Below are 19346 nucleotides of genomic sequence, written 5' to 3'. Positions count from 1 at the left end.
TGGGATGAGATCTTGTTACAAAGGTCAAGGTGGTGCCTTGAGAAAACGTTCAATTGCACTACAATCATGGTAGAACACTTGGGGCAGGACGTTGATACTAAGGTCAGGTCAAATTGGTCGAAGGATCATGGAGAAGAAATTTGAGGGAGGTTGGTGGACTGGAGGAGTTGGGGCAAGGATTACAAACTGGGATTGTGGGGTGGGTAGTGGATTTGGTTGGCTGAATGGTGGTTTGACAAATTAGTCTTTGGGTGTCAGGTAAATACAATGGTGGTCCGGGTAGGTCATGCAAGGATTATGAATCATGGCTGGTGGTCTGATTCCAAGCCTCAAAAAGACCTCCTCTGTATAAGGAGCCTATGCTGTCCGCTATCTGGATGAAAATTGTGGAAGTGGTATCCAAGAGTGCAGTCAATGCCACTCGCTATCATTGTGATACCAAGGCAATGTTGCTGAAAAATTGAAGAAAAATCTCCAAAACTTTGTGCACTGTGCTGTAAGTGCATTAATTTTCCATTTCAATAACACACAGGGTGTACCACTTTGAAAATGTGTTGTCACACAATCACAATGGAGCTGATGCGCAATTCTTTTAAAATTTTACATTCTGAATCCCTGAAGTTATAAATATTATGCACAAAAGTACGCCTATGTTTGGCTAATGGGCAGAGCACTAAGTGCTGCTATCCCACAGCCCTGAAGACCAGAATTCAATTCTGAGATCTGGTGCTGTTTGTGTGGTGCTTGTACATTCTTGGTACTCTGATCTCTAGGCACAGTCCGAAGCTGTGCTGATAGGTTAACTGGTTACTGTAAATGCCCTTTAATGCAGGTGAAGTGGCAAAAGAACCAAAGGGGAGTTGATGTATATATGAGAGAGAAGATTGCTGCATCGCAAGAAATAAGAGTAAGATGACCCTTTTGAAATCCAAGATGAACCTGATAGACCCAATTGCCTTCTTTTATGACATAAAAGGTATGCCATATTATGGTAATGTGAAAAAGTATTAATCTTAAAGAAATGACTCAAAATGAATAAATCTGAAGGCACTTGTTGGGGGAACTGTAAGGTCATATTAGAGACTCATACAAAGTGACAAATGCTGATTATATCAGCTCTCATTTTGCTTGTCGGAAAATCTGTAGGAGGGTGGGATTTATGGTTCAATTCTTTTGAACTGTTTTCTCTATTGAGTTTGAGAATTCTGATGTTGTGAAAGGTACTACATAGATGCAAGCTTATTTTGTTTTTTTAACTTTGACTAAGCAACAATACTAAAAATATGAATGTGAAAAATAATTTTGCTACGTGAAGATATTCAAGACATTTTAGGCATGAGTTTGAGTTGGCCATTATGAAAGAGGTTCTGTTGACTGCCCATTGATTTTAAACATTTACACATTATTATTCTCGGATAATATAGACATTAGACTAGTTTTATGAAGTGTAGAATTTCTTAGCTACAAAGGTCATGTCAAAATCAATTCATGAAACACTGAAGCTGTCACTATTACTTTTACTTTGGGTATATTCGCTTTGAAGGGTCCAGAATGCTGTGAAGTAGGCTTGCTCATCTCTATAACTCTCTTAATGTATATGGTCTTGTTTTACACAGGCAAAGATTTTCACTCTCCTGATTAAGAGCAAATTTTCACCAATAAGTGTCCTTCTATTGTAGAAAGATGATTTCATTTAACTGTAGACATGGCAGCAGAAAACTGAATTGCAAGCCATTTCTCAAAATCTCAGAATATGTCATCTTAAGACTTGTCTTCTTGATCACCCAAAACTTGAATCTGACCAAATCAGGCAATGAACGTTCACATTTTATTTTCATAACTATAGGCAAATGTAAAAGCTACAGTCATTACCATCACAAGATGGACAAATCTTTATATTACTTATGACAAACCTTTCTCCCATTAATGCTGATTCATTCTCTTTACCCAATTCAATCAGCTTAATCAATTGGTTGCAGTCTTGCTCTTTACTGTCCAGTAAAACTCTTTTTTTATCTAATTCTTTCATAACTTCCAATTTTTCAGCTTCTATTATTCTGCATTTGTGCTCAATTTGTTGCACAGAATTGAGAAGTTCCTTGTGTTGCTCATCTAGTTCAACTTTTCTCTTCTCCCAATTGCTAAGGTAAAAAGAGAATATTTTCACAAACATTAGAATCAGCAAAGGCTTACATTTATTCATTCCACATAAATGTAACAAATTACTTTGCCAATGTATGTTTTTATAAATAATCTGTAAATAGATAATGAAACACTTTTATATAAGCATTAACTTACAATGGGAGAGACACTGATAAAAGCATATGTTGTGGGAATATGTATGGGTATTAAGTTACCATGTCAGGGCTTCATCAATTTCCTCATAGAAAATTTCTTACAAAGGGCAGCTTAAATTTGAAGCACCACAAACCTTAAATGCCAGATTATTGTTTTCTAGCAAAAACAACATTGAGATTAAGAAAAAAGTTTGGGAGCAAATGCTTAAGAAACTGAACAATATCCTTGGATTGCTGGTTGTGATGAGAGTGACTAAGTTTGGAATGTTAGTACTTTGTAACTGGAAGCAATAGAGCAAAGTTGCCGGGGCATTATTTCAGAATTTTAGACTATTTATCAAGTAAGAAATCCTACCTTGGTTATTTGAGAAATTAAATAGAATTTAATGTAATAGAAATTATCAAATCCTGAAAAATTGTTTACTGCATTTGCCCCTAGTGAGTTGGTGCATGGTAGAATCCAGTGAGAGTTGGTTTGAATAAGGGGAAAACAGAATGGAATTAAAGTAGGGTTAGTGTAAATGCATGCTTGAAGATTGGCACAGACTATGAGCTGTAAGGTCATTTTCTGCACTGTATGACTCTGGCTATCTTAACCTTTATTATTGTCTCCATTAGCATATAATTAATGTTAATTAGCTATTAATTCCTTATTTTCATTATTCTCCTTAGATTCATGTCCCTTTAACATTTTCTTCTTCACTATTATTTCTCAATATTTTATGAAATTTCATATTTTGTGCAAGTTTTTTTAAATAAGAAAGATCCTTTTTCAGAATCACTGTTAACTTTATATCCCTTTGCTCTTATATTTGTGTATTATTTTGGCTTGATGTTATTGAACTGGACATGAGGCCAGGAATAAGGTCAAATGAAGACTGTAGATGTAGAATAAAAAACAGAACACTGTAACAATACAGCAGTTAAAGCAACAGAGGGTCATAGAGAGATACACATGGAAGCATCTGTGGAAGTTTTACTGTGAATGGAGATGTTGTATTTTAAAGAGCATGAATTGGTTTTCTATTATTGAATATTCCCCAAAGCTTTTCTGTGCTTTCATGATAATAATTCAGTTTCATATATTGTAATTATCTATTTCTCAATCCTTTTAAGGTTTTCTTATATTTAACTTGACTATCTGTTTGTGACTTGTGCTTTTCCCCTTCAGTTCATGTATCAAATGTAATCACAATGTATCAGTGCCACAATCTGTAAGAGTATCTTCTGCTGCCTGACTTGCTCTGAATGAGGTTTGTTATTTTCACCATATTTAGTATTCTCTGATCCATGATCTTTCAGAAATATATTTGCTACAAAATTGGGCTGATTAGCATCTTAGCTTTTGGCTCTATGGATGTCAACTTGCTTCTTATTTTGTTTGTTAATCATGAAAGTCATTCTGAGTTATTTGAATAAATAACATTACCCTGCAGATAAGAAAAACTGTTGAATGCACTATTTTCAAATTTACAGAATGCATCAAAGAGATGGCAAATAGAGAGGGCAAAATTATAAGCCATCTGGGTGATAAAATATAACGTGGTTTGCCAGACAAGAATGGTAGTGGAGACTCGATATATTTTTTAAAGTTCACTGTATATAAATGATGAGGCTGAAATCAACAAAGCTGTAGTTGCTAAATTTACTGATGACTGAAAAATAATTTGTAAAGGTGACATAAGGAGGCTACAAAGGTATAGACACAGGGGATTTACATAGGTTTAGAGAGTGGGGGTAAATTTGGATAATACTGTATGATTTTTGTTTTTTGTAAATTCTAGAGCCTGTTGTATGTGTAATTCCCAGGGGATCAGCAGTTTCAGAGATATTCAATCCACCCCATCTGGCACCAACAATTAATCAACAGCCAAGGTCACTTAGATCACATTTATTCCTCATTCTGATGTTTGGTCTGAACAACAAATAAATATCTTTACCATGTCTGCATGCTTTTAATATATTTTCATTAGCAAGTAGATGTACCTAATGAAGTAGCCACAGAGTGTATGAGCATTTGGAAAACCATGGCCTAATTAGGGATAGTCAGCATATCTTTGTGCAGAGGAAGTCCTATCTTACTGAGCAGATTGCGTTTTTGAAAGAGGTGATCAAGGCAATTAATGAAGATAGTATTGAGGGGCTTGTCTACTGGACTTTAGCAAGGTCTCTCCTGGGAGGGTCATCTAGAAGTTTAAGGTGCATGGAGATCAATGAGAACCTGGCCATTTGGATTTAGAATTGCTTGCCCATGGAAGATAGATGACAGTGGTCAATGGTAAATGGGATTCCTTCTGCTGGAAGTTTGTGACTGGAGGTTTTTCCACAAGGATCTGTAATAGGATCTCCATTGTTAGTGATATGTATAAATGGCCTGGATGAAAAAAGTTGATGGGTGGGTTAGTAAGTTCACAAATGAGGCAAAGACTGGAGGTGTTGTGGATTGTGTAGAAGATTGCCAAAGGATACAGTAGGATATAGACCAGTTGCAGATATAGTTGCAGAAATGGGAGATGGAGTTTAAACTGGTTCAGAGTGAAGTGTTGCACTTCAGGAGATTAAATGTAAAAGACATTACACTTCATGGCAAGACACTTAACAGTGTTGATGTACAAAGGGACCTTGGGGTCCAAATTTATACCTTCCTGAAAGTGGCTGCATAGGTTGATGGGTTGAGACACGGAGTTCAAGAGTCAGGAAGTTATGTTGTAGATTTATAGATGAGTTACCCTGACCTCAGTGACTGGGAAGATCTTGGAATCAATTGTTAAGGATGAGGTTATGAATCACTTGGTGACACAAGACAAGATAGGACAAAGTCAGCATGGTTTCCTTAAGGGAAGATCTTGCCTGACAAACCTGACAAATGAAATATAATGTTGGAAAATGCATGATCCTGTACTTTGGTAGTAGAAATAAATCTGCAGTTTATCTTCTAAATGGGGAGAAAATCCAAAAATCTGAGATGAAAAGGGACTTGGGAGTTTTCATGCAGAACACCTTGGTGAGGAAGACAAATGCAATGTTAGCAGTCATTTTAAGTAGTCTAGAATACAAGAGCAGGGATGTGATGCTGAGGTTTTATAAGGCATTGGTGAAGCCTAACCTTGAGTACTGTGAACAATTTTGGGCTCCTCATCTAAGAAAAGATGTGCTGGCATCGGAGATGGTCCAGAGGCAATTCATAAGGATGATTTCCAGGATGAAAGGGTTATCATACAAGGAATGTTTGATGGCTCTGGGTCAGTACTCCTTGGAATTTAGAAGGATGAGGGGTGACCTCATTGAAACCTTTTGAATGTTAAAAGGCCCAGACAGAGCAAATGTGAAAAAGATACTTTCCATGGTGGGGGAGGCTAGAACAAGAGGGCACAGCCTCAGGATTGAGGGACATCCATTTAAAACAGAAATGCAGAGAAACTTCTTTTGCCAGAGAGTGGCAGATTTGTGGAATTTGTTACCTGCTGCGGAGGCCAGGTCTTTGGGTGTATTTAAGGCAGTGATAGATAGGTTCTTGATTGGACATGGCATCAAACGTAATGGGTGAAGGATAGGGAGTGGGGCTGAAGAGGGGTAAAAAGGATCAGCCATGATTGAATAGCAGAGCAGTCTGATGGGCCAAATGGCCTAATTCTGCTCCTACGTCTCATGGTCTTAGTTATAAAACTCTAATTAGACTGCACCTGGAGTATTACCTTGAACTCTAGTTGCCACATTATAGGAAGGATGTGGCAGCTTTGGAGAGTTGAAAGAGGTTTATCAGGATGCTACTTGGTTTAGAGGGCATGTGCTATGAGGAGAGACCATAAGATAATAAAAGAGATGTTAGGCAAACTTGAGTTGTTTTCTCTGAACTGGTGGAGGCTGAGGAGCGACTTCATAGAGGTTAATAAAATTATAAAAAGCATCAACGGATGGCAACCCATACAAAATGCTGGAGGAACTCAGCAGGTCAGGCAGCTTCCCTAGAAATGAACAAATAGTCAACATTTCAGGCCAAGACCCTTCTTAAGGGCTGGAAAGGAAGAGGTAAGATGCCAAAGTAAAAAGGTGTGGGTAGGTGAAGGAGGATAACTTAAAGGTGATAGGTGAAACCAGGTGGGTAGGAGAGATAGAGGGTTGGAGAGGAAAGAATCTGATAGGAGAGGAGAATGGACCATTGGAGAAAGGAAGGAGGAGGGGCACCAGGGGGAAGTGATAGGCAGGTGAGAAGTGGTAAGAGGCCAGAGTGGAGAAAAGAAGAAGTGGGGAGTGGGAGCGATTTTTTTTCTTTTTAGGATAAACCAATATTCATGCCATCTGGTTGATGGCTATCCAGAGAGAATATCAGGTGATATATAGTCAGATGGATGGTTAGTCTTTTTTCCTGAGTGGAAATGTCAAATACTGAAGGGCATAGCTTTCCTGTGAGAGGGCAAAGTCTAAATGAGGTTTATGAAGCAATTTTCTTTTACTCAGGTAGTGATAGGTGCCTGAAAAGCCCTGCCAGCAAAAGTGGTGGAAGTAGATATTATAATAATGTTTAAGGGGCATTCAGACAGACACATGACAGGCAGAGAATGGGGGCATTCAAGCCATATACAGGCAGATGGGTTGAGTTTAGTATGGCTTCATGGGTTGGGACAGACATCATGGGTAGAAAGGACTGTATCGTTGTTCTTCTGTTCTGTGTTCTATGGTTCAGGGCCTGGAATTTTATGGAGTTGCCTGCAGAATCTGTTTTAAAGATACACTGATTTTACTATTCTGTATCACTAATGCCTATTTTGAAATGAAGGCCTTTCCTTTCAAACTAATAGTCTACATGTTTATCCATTTGCTTATATGGAATTAGGAGTTAAAATTGCTGATCAATTCCTCTCAAAAAACTAGTTATTTCAAAATATTAACATATTGTATGCTGATTACAACATTCAAATCTTCCAGGAAATGTCAAGCATCATTTCCAAGAAACAAAGCACATTTTTTTTAAAAGAGGATGTGATCTATGAAAGATACCTATATCTGTTAGTTTGGACATACAAAGTAGATTACATGGAAGAAAATTGCAATATTCTCTAATCCTTTAAAGCAACCATACTTGCGTTTGCGGTTGAGTTTCTGTATATCTTTGGCCAGTTGGCTAGGAATGGTATGCAGTTGTACAACATCAAGCTAAAAAGAGTAGAAAAATGATCAACTTACTGGGAGGGGATTTATTAAACAACTGCAGTTATATTCCATTAATAACAACCTGTTAAAAGCTGTTCTTTCATCAAGTTTTGGTCAAGCAAAAAAGAATCAATTCAATCAATATGACCATACAACTGTTATATTATCAGAAAGGGGATTCTTTAAGCTTTCCCATCCAAAGGCAGCTTAAATCACTTGGGTATCTTACCCACTAACATGTCACATTCATTCTGCAGTCTTCTGTTTTAGTGGAGTCTACGAAAGCAAAAACAACTACTCCAGAGACAAAAAAATATTTTACTTTCTGAGACAGGTCAGGATGAATAGAAGTGCAAGTGAGCACAGTAAAGATGCTTCTTGATCTGCTGAGTTCTATTACGACATTGTTTGCTTTTCCAGATCCCAGAATCTGAATGGCACCTCATATTCTGCCTTGGTAGCCTCCAACCTGACGGCATGAACATCAATTTCTCTAACTTGCAGTAACCTCTCCACTTCTGTCCTATCTGCCTGCTCCCCAACACCCTATCTCTTTCCTCACCCTCATCTTTTTTATCTGCCCATCATTCACACATGCCTCCCAGTGGTTTCTCTTCCCCACCTCCTTACCTTTATTCCATGGCCTACTGTCCTCTCCTGTCCAATTCCATCTTTTTCTGTTCTTTGTCATTCTCATCCATCACCTCCCAGCTTCTCACATCATTCTTCTCCATCTCACATTTGCCTATCATTCCCACCCAAACCCAGATCCATCTATTACCTGGCAGTTCTTGCCCACCCCTTATATCAACTTTTTTATATTACCGATCTCCCCTCTTTATTTCCTGTTTTGATGAAATGTCTCAACCTGAAACGTTAAGTGTTTATTTCCCTTCATAGATTCCATTTGACCTGCTCCTTTGTGTGTTGCTTAGTATTTCCAGCATCTGCAGTCTATTGTTTCTTTTAATATCAGAGAATATTAATTCATCCTTGCCTTGGAAACATGCAACTCCTCACACCCCTCCTCTCACCTAACCTGGAGGGCATCCTGAAAATGTTTTTGTAATCCCTATGAGACCATGATGGTTGATTCCTGTCAGCAAGCTTATGCTTCCCACTAGTTTTGCAAGGGATACATATTGGAGACATGTAAATCAGGCTCATGTTAAAACTGTATAATGCTCATAATGTCAGAAAGGTTCCACATTTGTTTAATCTCATCTACTCAAATGTTAAAATAAAGGCTGAAAATCTTAATTAAAGCAGCTGTCACAACAGAATGCTGATTTTTAATGGATGCAACAAAAAATCTGATGGTCAATGCCCATAATGCTCACATGGATCAAGTGTCTGTTGAAAACCCCTTTGCTCAAAATGCATCTTGCACCCATCATTACATCCTTTACTGGCATATATTGGCTCTGAGTCCTCTAGTGCATCTAATGTAATTCCGCTGTTTTCACATTAAAATCCTTTCATAGTTTAATTCTCCCTATCTTTGTAGGTGTCCTTACCAAACTTTGGTTTCCTGATTTCAAGCAAGGTCTCTTTAACACTAATATTGGCACATCTATGAAGCAAGCAACATGGGTCCAGAATTTCAGAATTCTCCCTCTTAATCTCTCTGCTATCCAATTCCCTTTTTAAACGTATTAAAAGTTTTATTCAATACAAGGTACTGATCACTGCTCTGTTGATTCCATTGATTATGCCTCTTTGAAACATTAAGACTTTTCTAGGAGAAAGATAGAAGTATCCAGCCCGAGACTGATGTGGTGAGAATGCATGCATATCCCTTTCCACCAAATTAAAATTAGAACAGAAAAAAATCACCCAATTAAAATAAATACTAACAACTAATGTCTCAAATTCAAATGGTTATAAAATTTATCATTTAATGTGAGCTGAAAACTTTAATATAGTGACACCTCATGCACATGATAACCTAATGATTCTGAAGTTCAATTTTCCAATAAAACGGATCTAAACTTTGATAGTATCAGATTAGTGGATTTTTTGGACCAGTGGATGTTAGTTATAAAATTGGATGTTACTCATGCAGATGCACTTTATTTCAGATTTTTACATATTGCTAGATAGTATAATAATCTTTCCAGTGAACTCATAATCTTTTCCAGTTTAAAGGGAGTTGTAAATAAGTAAACATTCTGGACCCCAGCTCTGAAGGGAAACCCACCCACATTCCAGACAACTGATGATCAGAATCCCAATTCTGCCTTTGGCTGTACACGTGGCCCTCAAACCAAATCCTGGGCCTGGTCACACAGTAGGGCCATAGCTCTGTCCACACACTGTCCTCATACTCTGGCCGCCCATCTCAAATTCTGGACCAATAAGTAGGACAGAGGATGCTCGATTATTCCAATAAAAGCAAGAAACATAACAATTTTAAAAAGCAGGTTGTATCTCTCTGACCTTCAGATTGGCTTCACTCTCTGTTTTCTTTTCCAATTCCTTTTGTGCATTTTTCACATCTTCAAGTTTGGTTTCCAGTTCTTCCTTGGACAATTTTATTTCCCGTTTCCTCTGTTTAATGTCATGCTTTAATTCAATGCAATTCTCTTTTAGTACTTTAGTCTTCTTTTCAAAATCCTAAATAAAAAATAAATTAAAGTAAGGAAAGTCCAGTATTTAATGTGCACAAGGTAACTGTAAGCTTCACAAAGCTATACAGATGTTGAAGATATATTTATTACCAGCAGATTCATGTCTTCATGAGATATTAGGGAACTTGCAAACAGTAAAAAGACTTTGTAATGATGTTTGAAGTACCGTGCATTGATTTCTCCCCATGTGGCCAAAATGAGCTTGCTGGTGATCCACAGGAAATGTACAGTAATTTCTTGTTGATGCAATATTATGTATTTGCTCTCTGAAGCCACCCCACCCCTAAATGGCATGGCCCTATATGGTGGCAGGGCATTCATTGTCATTACATTGGCATAGAAGGTCAAACCACGTCCACAAAACAGCTGAAAAAATTGAGCTAAGCCTCTTCATTCAGAAATGATCAAAAACAATGAAGGCTTCAGAATAATTTTAGACATTCTGAAAATATAGGCATATCGTGCATCTTCTAAACTAAACATTTAAAAATATTCACATAAGCGTAAGTACTGGCAAATGTTTTCTAACAAATTTAGCAAATTACTTATTGTACATCCATTATACAGAACTACTTACAGAGAACTGTTGCCAATTTTAGTCTTGGAATGCAGGAACTTTGGAATAGGAGTAGGATGTTTAGGCCCCCTTGTCTGTCCTGCCATTCAGTAGTGACAGATCTGTGGCCTGATGACATATAAGACCATAAGACATAGGACCAAAATTAGGCCATCTAGCCTATTGAGTCTGCTCTGCCATTCAATCACGGTTGATCCTTTTATTCTATCTCCTCCTCAACCCCAGTTCCCGGCCTTCTCCCTGTAACCTTTGATGCCATGTCCAATCAAGAACCTATCAATCTTTGCCTTAAACACACCGAACAACCTGGCCTCCACAGCTGCATGTGGCAACAAATTCCACAAAGTCACCACCCTTTGGCTAAAGAAATTTCTCCACATCTCTGTTTTGAAAGGGTGCCCTCTGTTCTGAGGCTGTGCCCTCTTGTCCTAGACTTTCCCACCATGGGAAACATCCTTTCCACATCTACTCTGTCTAGGTCTTTCAACATTCAAAAGGTTTCAATGAGATACCCCCCCCCCCCATCCTTCTGAATTTTAGTAAGTACAGATCCAGATCCATCAAACGTTCCTCATCTGATAACCCTTTCATTCCTGGAATCATCCTTGTGAACTTCCTCTGGACCCTCTTCAATGCCAGCACAACTTTTCTATGATGAGAGACCAAAACTGTTCACAATACTCAAGTAACGCCTCACCAGTGCCTTATAAAGCCTCAGCATCACATCCTTGCTATTGTATTCTCGACCTCTTGAAATGAATGCTAATATGGCATTTGCCTTCCTCACCACTGACACAACCTGCAAGTTAACCTTCAGGATGTTCTGCACAAGGACTCCCAAGTCCCTCTGCATCTTATTCTCCCCCTTTAAAAAATAGCCCACACATTTATTTCTATTACCAAAGAGCATGACCATGCGTTTTCCAACATTTTATTTCATATATAGGCAAATTCCAATAATCTAGCTCTCACAACACTGATTGTGCTGAACTGATTGATTATCTGAACAATTCAACATTTCTCTTAATACGTGAAAACACTTTTAATTCATTTTGTTTAAGATATTAACTGGGTAAGTTTAAAAAGAATGTAGAAAGTGAGGCCCTAGAGGGTGGATAGACAGATAGCCAACAGGTATATACATATGTTCATAAAACTGTGCACAGTGAAGCCAGTAAAAACAAGAAAAGTAAAACTGTGGTAATACCCATGTTCCCCAACCACATAGCAGTTCCAGCACTCAGTTTAAGCTTTCCTGGTTCTATTGACCACTTTTCTTTGAAACTTACTGGGTTCACTTGAATATTACAGTGTACCATATTTATAAAATGTGCATTAGAAGAGCATTTGAAAGTTTGAATAATATCCAATATTCCAGGATAAATGCTGGATAAAGAGCAAGAACAGAGCAAAACATAGTGGATTTGTATAGGACCTATAATGCCATACTGCAATACTTCAAAATGATAATGTTTCTGTTCATTGTTGTTTGTTAATGATGCGTATGTTTACCAAATGTAAACAAATTAAGATGGCTAAACTTAGTCAGAGTAACCCAGAGCTGAGTGCTCCTGATATGAGGAAACTTGTATGTGGATAAACGAAATGATTCATTATTCTGATCCAAACACAAAATTGTATCCAGATATTTTAAGGGATTGAATTGTAGGCTTAAAAACTCACTGCAGCTTTTGGTAGTCTCTCGAAGTCTTTTTTATACATCGCCAATTCTTCTTCTAAACTGTAACAGAATAGAATAGATCTGGTTAAATTATTAATTGAGAAGAAAATATGGCCCATACTTAGTTCAAAATCACTTTGAATTGACAGACATCATTTCTAACCAACTGCTTTTTATGTTGCTTGCCTTAACTTGATGTTGAAAAGCAATTTCATTTGAATGAGAATGATAATTGAGCTCCTGAATAAAAGTTACAGCTTTAATAAATGTATCCATGGAGAAACACATGCCCATATTGGGCTAACAAGTATAAGCACTTAAAAAGAAACTGCAATGCCTCTAGCAGCAACCAGCTAGGTATCAAGAGAATTTGGCTCTGTTGCCCATGAGGAAGATCCTGAAAACCTTGAGGAATGCAATGAAACTACATGAGCAGCCTAAATGAATGAAGAACAATAAACCAATAATATAGTAGAAGAGTCCCAAGCAAATGGATCCTATAATTTCCTATTATTGGAGATTGCCTAGTAACCCCGTGGAGAGTTCCTGACTACACATGCTATTACTCTTCATAGACAGAACCTGCACCTGCTACAATTCTTGTCCACACTGCATAAAACTAAAGAATAATAGAAATGTACCAGTCTCTTTAACTGTCTAGTGGATTAAATGACCCCACTTAACCATTATGAATCTGGAACAGACAAGTAGTAGGATCAGGAATAGTTACTCATCCCTTTCAAGCTTGCAAAAAGATCTTGGCCAATCTCCTACCTCAACTTCATTTTCCTGTATTATCTCTCGATTCTCTATTCACCTACTATATGCCTTAAACCACTGAGCATCCAGAGTCTTCCAAAAATACAAATTCATTCTTAAATGGCCAATTAGCTCTTCTGAAACAGAAGTCTATAGAGCCTTGAGCAACTTTATCCTGTTAGACCTCTTAAGAATATTATCTGTTTTGAAGAGATGACCAATTATTTATTTAAACTTCAGAGGATATTGGCTTTATCCATTCAGTATCATATCAAAGTACAATCCTTGCTTCTTAGGTATCAGTGTAGTGAAATTTATTTGGATTTCCTCAAAGTAAGGTGACCAAAACTGAATCCAATACGCAAATAAGTTCTGATTCTTCTTTGTGGATTGTCACCTTGTCGTGGTGGAGAAGCTTATGTGGTCCTGAGATCCTGAGAGCGATGATATCTGGAGCTATGGTTCTGGTAGGGTCACCCATGGCAGTAAGGTCGAGCGTGAGGTTTCTGACAAAGAACAATCCAACCAAGACCTCAACGGTGGAACAGGCAGATGAAGTTACTTCAATCTCAATGGCTGTGAAGGCGGATGAAGGCTGCAACAAATCCATCAGCTCCAATCATCATGGTTTCCATGCCACTGGAATCAGTTGGTTGATTTGTGAAGTATCGTGGGCTTCTTGGAGTGCAACATCAAGTACACTTTAAACAAATACACGCAAAGGTGTCTTCGCTCTGTGAAATCTGAATGAAGACCATCATCCTCGACCTCGAGAGATAGCCACAGTGATGTTCTGATTGCAGAAAGACTTCTCAAGATAGAAATTCTTAGTTACATTAACCATGGCTACACTGTACTCTGCTTCTAAAATATGAAATTAGAAATTAAATTTTATTTAAAAAATAACATTCCATTTGTTTGCCTGTTTTTTTGTTCTTCTGCATGCAACTTTGATATGTGTAAAAGGACATTCACATCTCTTTGAATACCAACATTGCTTGGGGACATCATGTGATGACGTAGGATCGAGACGTGGAAATCCAGCTCTCCCGTAAAAATCAATAAAACAAAGTTTAAGTGAAGAAAAGTTAATAAATACCTTCTAGAAACTAGTTATAAACAATTCAGGACTACCTTTAGATATGCCTCCTAAACAGAAACAGAAGAGAATTACTACTTTGAAGACAGCGCGAGTTGGTGGGGAAAGAGGCCCGGCTGTTTTGGCGGAGCCTCATACTCAAGTTGGATCTCTTCCTGGCGAAGTACATGTTGCCTCCGATGGTGCAGGGCAGGAGGCTGCAACAATATCAACGGTCTCTAAGAAGAAACAGCGGGAGCTGCGCATGCGTGAAGAAACAAGTATGTACAAACAGGTGCAAACAAAACTACAAGTTCCAACTGCGACTGGAAGTGAAAATTAAAGTGAATCGGAAGTAGAATCAGACTCTCTGGAAAACACAGATGAAGAAATAGATGATGAAGAAGAAGAAGAACAGGAGGAAATTAAAGGTGGAAAGCTTTCTGGAGACATAAGAGAAGTCCTGATACAAATAATGTATGAAATAAAAGTAATAAAACAAGATATTAGAAATATGAAGATTACGCTTGATAAGGTGGTGGAAAAACAAAAGAAAATGGACAAGAAAGTTAATAAGTTGGAAGAAAAAATGGGAGACAATACTGAAAGAAGATGGAAGATAATATCCTTGCCTGAACATCAGAAAAAAAACAGTTGTTGGAAAAAGTAGATGTGCTCGAAAATTTCAGCAGACAAAAAAATATTAAGATTGTTGGTCTTAAAGAAGGTATAGAGGGAGAAGGTTCAATAAAATTTTTTCAAAAATGGATTCCGGAAATCTTGGAAATGGAAGAGGGAAGTCAGTTAATTGAAATTGAAAAGGCTCATAGAGCTTTAAGACCAAAGCCACAACAAGATCAAAATCCACAATCAATCCTGATAAAATGTTTAAGATATCAAGATAAAGAAAAGATCTTGAAGGCAGCTGCTCAAGGTGCCAGAAGGAGAAATGGGCCATTGATGTTAGAAGGGAAAAGAGTTCTTTTTTATCCTGATATAAGTTACTACCTTTTGAAGGGGTGGAAGGAATTTAATTCAGTGAAAAAAATCTTATGGGAAAAGGGTTATAAATTTATATTCAGCTACCCAGCAACACATAATTTTTTTGGATGATGAAGAAAGATTTTTTTACTGATCATCAGAAAGCAGAGGAATTTGTACAAGAGCTTCCTAATATTCACGAGATGCGGTAAAGAATTATGGAGATGAAATGGATTAAAGATGAAGACTGAGATAGGGATCGGATTTGATGGACATTTATGAGTAGAAGAATATACAAATATACTTTAAGTATATGATAGAAGGGGAACAAGATAAAAAATTGAGGAATATTAATTGGGAGTAGAGATATTAATTTTTTTTCTTTTTCACTTATGTATGTATGTATATATATATATTTATTTTGTTATGGGGGAGCTGGGGGAGCTTCTGATCGATCGCTGCGGGATTCACGCATGTAATCATGGCGATTGCCATGACCCATAAAACGGAGTGGGGTAATGTATTTCTATTCATTCACAACATTAGTGGGGGGGGGGTATTTTGTTATTTTTTTCTTTACTATCTTTCTTCTATTTTTCTTTTTTTGCCTGGATGATTGGGGGGAGGGAAGACACAGAGCAACATGGAGAATTTTAAAGAGATTCTCCAAGGTATTATGAATGACTAACTTACTCAATTTTTTAAGTTTTAATGTTAATGGGCTTAATGGACCTGTGAAAAGAAAAAGAGTTTTAACATATATTAAGAAAATGAAAGGAGATATAGCTTTTTTGCAGGAAACACATTTAACAGAGACAGAACATCAGAAATTAAAGAGAGATTGAGTTGGAAGTGTTATTGCAGCTTCATTTAATTCAAAGTCGAGGGGAGTTGCTATTTTGATTCATAAAACCTTACCAATTAAAATACAAAATGTACTGATTGATTCTGTGGGGAGATATGTGATTATACATTGTCAAATCTTTTTGGAATTATGGACTCTTGTGAACATTTATGCACCAAATGAAAATGATGCAAAATTCATACAAGAAGTTTTTTTGAATTTGGCCGACACCACATGATAAAATATTAATAGGTGGAGATTTTAACTTTTGTTTAGACCCAGTTCTAGATAGGTCAACTAAGGCTATTACAAAATCAAAAGTAATAAAGCTAATTTTATCATTGATGAAAGACTTAAATTTGTTTGATATATGGAGAAGAATTAATCCAAGAGAAAGAGATGATTCATTTTATTCAAATAGACATAAAACTTATTCAAGGATTGATTTTTTCCTATTATCAATGAATATTCAGGATAGAGTGAAAAGTGTAGAATATAAAGTGAGAATACTGTCAGATCATTCCCCCTTGATAATGACAATGATAATGATGGATAAAGAGGAATTGATTTACAGATGGAGATTTAATTCAATTTTATTAAAACATCAAGATTTTTGCGATTTTATGAAAAAACATCAATTTTTTTTGGATACAAACTCATATTCAGTTGATGATAAATTTATATTATGGGAAGCGATGAAAGCATATTTGAGGGGTCAGATAATAAGTTATACTTCTAAAATTAAGAAGGAATATATGGTAGAAATAGATCAATTAGAAAAAGTGATTACAAAATTAGAAAAAGAATCCCAAAGATATATGACAGAAGAAAAATGAAGACAACTTGTTAATAAGAAGCTACAATATAATACACCCCAGACATAACGAACAGAAAAAGTAATTATGAGAACTAAACAGAGATATTACGAATTAGGTGAAAGATCACACAAGATTCTTGCTTGGCAGTTGAAAACTGAGCAAGCTTCCAAAATAATAAATGCAATTAGAACAAGTGCAAATAAAATTACTTATAAACCTTTAGAAATTAATGAAACTTTTAAAAATTTTTACTCATGTGATGAAGTACAATTATTTTACAATTCCCTAATTCAAAATAGACTTATTCCTTTTATGATGGATAATCAACTTTTAAATAACTGGTTTCACAAAGGGATCAGATATATAGGTGACTGTTTTGAAGGAGGTATATTGATGTCGTTTGATCAATTAAAGAATAAATATAAAATATCAACTAACACTCTTTTCTGTTATTTTCAATTAAAGGCCCATTTAAGAGATAAACTGGGTCAAACAATGTTAATGCCAAAACCTAATGAAATAGAAACTTTAATTCAAAAAGGAAAAATTAAAAAAATTACATCTTGTATGTATAATTTGATTCAAAAACAATTAAACCAGGAATTCATAAGTCAAGACAAAAATGGGAAACTGATTTGAATATTAAAATTGATGAAAAAAATTGGTCAAGACTATGTCTTGATAGAATGACAAATACAATAAATGTCCAACTTAGATTAGTACAATACAATTGTTTACATCAATTATATATTACACCACAAAAAATAAATAGATTAAACCCAAATTTATCTGACCAATGTTTCCGATGTAATCAAGAAATCAATACTTTTTTTACACTCTACTTGGTCGTTTTAAAAGTCAACCTTTTTGGATAAATCTAAGACTTTTACTGGAACAAATTATTGGAATACAACTTCCACATAGCCCAACATTATTTTTATTAGGCGATATTGAAGGGATAATACCGAAACCTAAATTGAATAAATAGCAGAAAAAGTTTATAAAAATTGCATCGGCAGTAGCCAAAAAAGCTATTGCAGTGACTTGGAAATCAGATTCATATTTAACTATGGACTGTTGGAATAATGAAATATATAGTGGCATTACACTTGAAAAAATTACTTATAATTTAAGAAATGAATATGATATATTTTTGAAAATTTGGCACTCCTATCTACAAAAGATAGGATTAAATATATAGGTCCTTTGAAGATAAAATTATTAGTTATTTGGGAAAAAATAAAGATATATACTAAAGTTATTTTGAACTCCATGATGCATATGGGGATCCTCCAATATCCAGGCAATTCTTCTTTCTTTCTTTCTTCTTTTTTTCCTTTTTTCTTTTTTTTTAGACAGGGATGTTAAGGGGGGAAGGGTTAAGGGGAGGGGGAGGGCTAATATTAATTTTCATTACTTTATTATTCTATTCATTGTATGCAATTCTCTTAAAAATTAATAAAAAATATATTTTAAAAAAACATTTCTCAATTAAAAAAACCACTTGTTCTTATTTTTCATACCTAATTTGAACAAATTACTTTATACTTCAGTTACCCTGCTCTATCCAATTGCTTATCTTATCAATATTTATACCCACTTCTTCTTCATAGCTCACTTCAAAATCTAGCTATGTTTGTTTTCATAGAAATGTCTTAAATGCCATTGATACCCAAGGGGTCACTACTAACTAAAGTTCAGCTGAACGAGTTTTATAAATGTTGTGGCTACATTAGCAGGACAGAGGCTGAGTACCCTATGAAAAATAAGACCCAATCCTTGTCACTTTTGTTGAAACTCAAGTCAAGACATAAGTACTTTCCTCTTGCATACAGTAAGTGCCGTTCCAAAAATCGACTTTAAAAATTCCTGATGAGGTTACAGTTGGGTGTGGGAAAACAAGAGATGCAGATGTGAAAATTGGCAAGATGACTGAAGGAAGATGATTAAGTGCTGAGTTTGGGATTTCTTGAGAGTAAGAAAGGCAAAAAGATTGGGCAATTGTTGGCATTGAAAAGCTGAAGAAGGCAATAACTGATAAAAGAAGATGTCTTGAAACCAGGCAACAAACCAGATGGCATCAAACTTTGAACCTCATAACAAAATAGTTTGATATTGACTGTTAAAGAAAAGAACTATCTTAGGATCGTCATTCAAACAAGGTACAAGTTTAAAATAAATCCAAATCCACAACTATCAAGCACACTTTTTTGCTTGATAACTGTCCTGAAATCTGAATATCACAACTCAATTTCAATGTAGTTTTTTTATGAGATAAAAGATTCAATCAATACTTGAAGGGGAAGGAACTTCTGGTTCCTGAGTATAGTTTTGTTATTCTGTAGCAAAGCAACATACTTGGCATTATGAATAAATGTCACAATATGGAATACATCCAGCACAAGTGGAACTCATAAATAAAGCATTGAAACTGTGCTTTAAAAACTCTTTCATAACTTTTTTCTCCAAGTTATTAAATTGTAAACAGTAATTTGTTATATGCTAAGATCTATTTATATAAAATGAATCC

General features: G+C 36.0%; 1 protein-coding gene across 3 annotated transcripts in view; it reads right to left on the bottom strand.

Moving 5' to 3' along the window:
• The window catches only part of ccdc146 (coiled-coil domain containing 146), a 107175-nt gene that overhangs the window by 47826 nt on the left and 40003 nt on the right, over window positions 1–19346 (bottom strand). For 2 of the 3 annotated variants that reach the window (XM_059987217.1, XM_059987216.1), the window contains exons 5-8: window positions 12339–12396; window positions 9888–10064; window positions 7378–7451; window positions 1914–2141 (exon numbers count right to left, since the gene is read on the bottom strand). In XM_059987217.1, the coding sequence (XP_059843200.1) occupies window positions 1914–2141; window positions 7378–7451; window positions 9888–10064; window positions 12339–12396 (537 nt within the window). The remainder of the gene's footprint in view (window positions 1–1913; window positions 2142–7377; window positions 7452–9887; window positions 10065–12338; window positions 12397–19346) is intronic. The other variant, XM_059987218.1, reaches the window with a different exon arrangement.

This window comes from Hypanus sabinus, chromosome 13, assembly GCF_030144855.1.
Source record: "Hypanus sabinus isolate sHypSab1 chromosome 13, sHypSab1.hap1, whole genome shotgun sequence".
In the NCBI taxonomy this organism is placed as follows: domain Eukaryota; kingdom Metazoa; phylum Chordata; class Chondrichthyes; order Myliobatiformes; family Dasyatidae; genus Hypanus; species Hypanus sabinus.
This window is presented reverse-complemented; position numbering and strand designations above follow the sequence as displayed.